The sequence below is a fragment of the Pygoscelis adeliae genome, unplaced genomic scaffold, assembly GCF_000699105.1.
Source record: "Pygoscelis adeliae isolate BGI_AS28 unplaced genomic scaffold, ASM69910v1 Scaffold390, whole genome shotgun sequence".
In the NCBI taxonomy this organism is placed as follows: Eukaryota; Metazoa; Chordata; class Aves; order Sphenisciformes; family Spheniscidae; genus Pygoscelis; species Pygoscelis adeliae.
The window spans coordinates 525,259-525,830 of NW_008823921.1; the positions used below are offsets into that span (position 1 = coordinate 525,259).

The 572-nt window shown below is 64.2% G+C and overlaps 1 protein-coding gene across 1 annotated transcript in view; it reads right to left on the reverse strand.

The window, feature by feature from the left end:
* Window positions 1–572, reverse strand: part of CPNE2 (copine II) — a 52,690-nt gene that overhangs the window by 1,275 nt on the left and 50,843 nt on the right. Inside the window, exon 15 of the mRNA XM_009319851.1 lies at window positions 301–537. Coding sequence (XP_009318126.1) covers window positions 301–537 — 237 coding nt within the window. The remainder of the gene's footprint in view (window positions 1–300; window positions 538–572) is intronic.

The following is a 572-nucleotide window of genomic DNA, read 5'->3' on the forward strand; positions in this document are numbered from 1 at the left end:
CGCTCGCTGATGTGACCCCGCTATAATGAACTGGTTTTTGACGAGGGGTGGCGGAGACAGGGGCATTCTCGGATGGAGCACGCTACGGAGGTGCAGGGCACTGGTGCCCCTGCCTGCGGCGCTGATTTACGTGGTCCATACCAGCACCGCCGAGGGATGTGGCGTTTAGGGCCAGGGTAAGGCAGGTGGGTGCCAGCCCTCTACCTTTTGCCTCTAGCAGGGCTGCTCCACATCCAGGGTCGTTTCCAGGCTTGAGACCCCGTTTCTGCCTGTGGTCCCCTCCCCGCTGCCCGCACTCACGTTGCGGAAATCCCGGAAGGGCACGAACTGGACGATGTCGCGCACGGCCTCCTCGCCGGTGTGGGAGCGCAGCACCCGGCTGTCCCCGTCCAGGAACTCCATGGCGGCAAAGTCGGCATTGCCCACCCCCACGATGATGATGGACATGGGCAGCTTGGACGCCTGCACCACAGCGTGTCTCGTCTCGTCCATGTCGCTGATCACCCCGTCCGTGATGATGAGGAGGATGAAGTATTGCTGCGCAGGGGAGGGGGGAGGGGCGTGCCACGCGG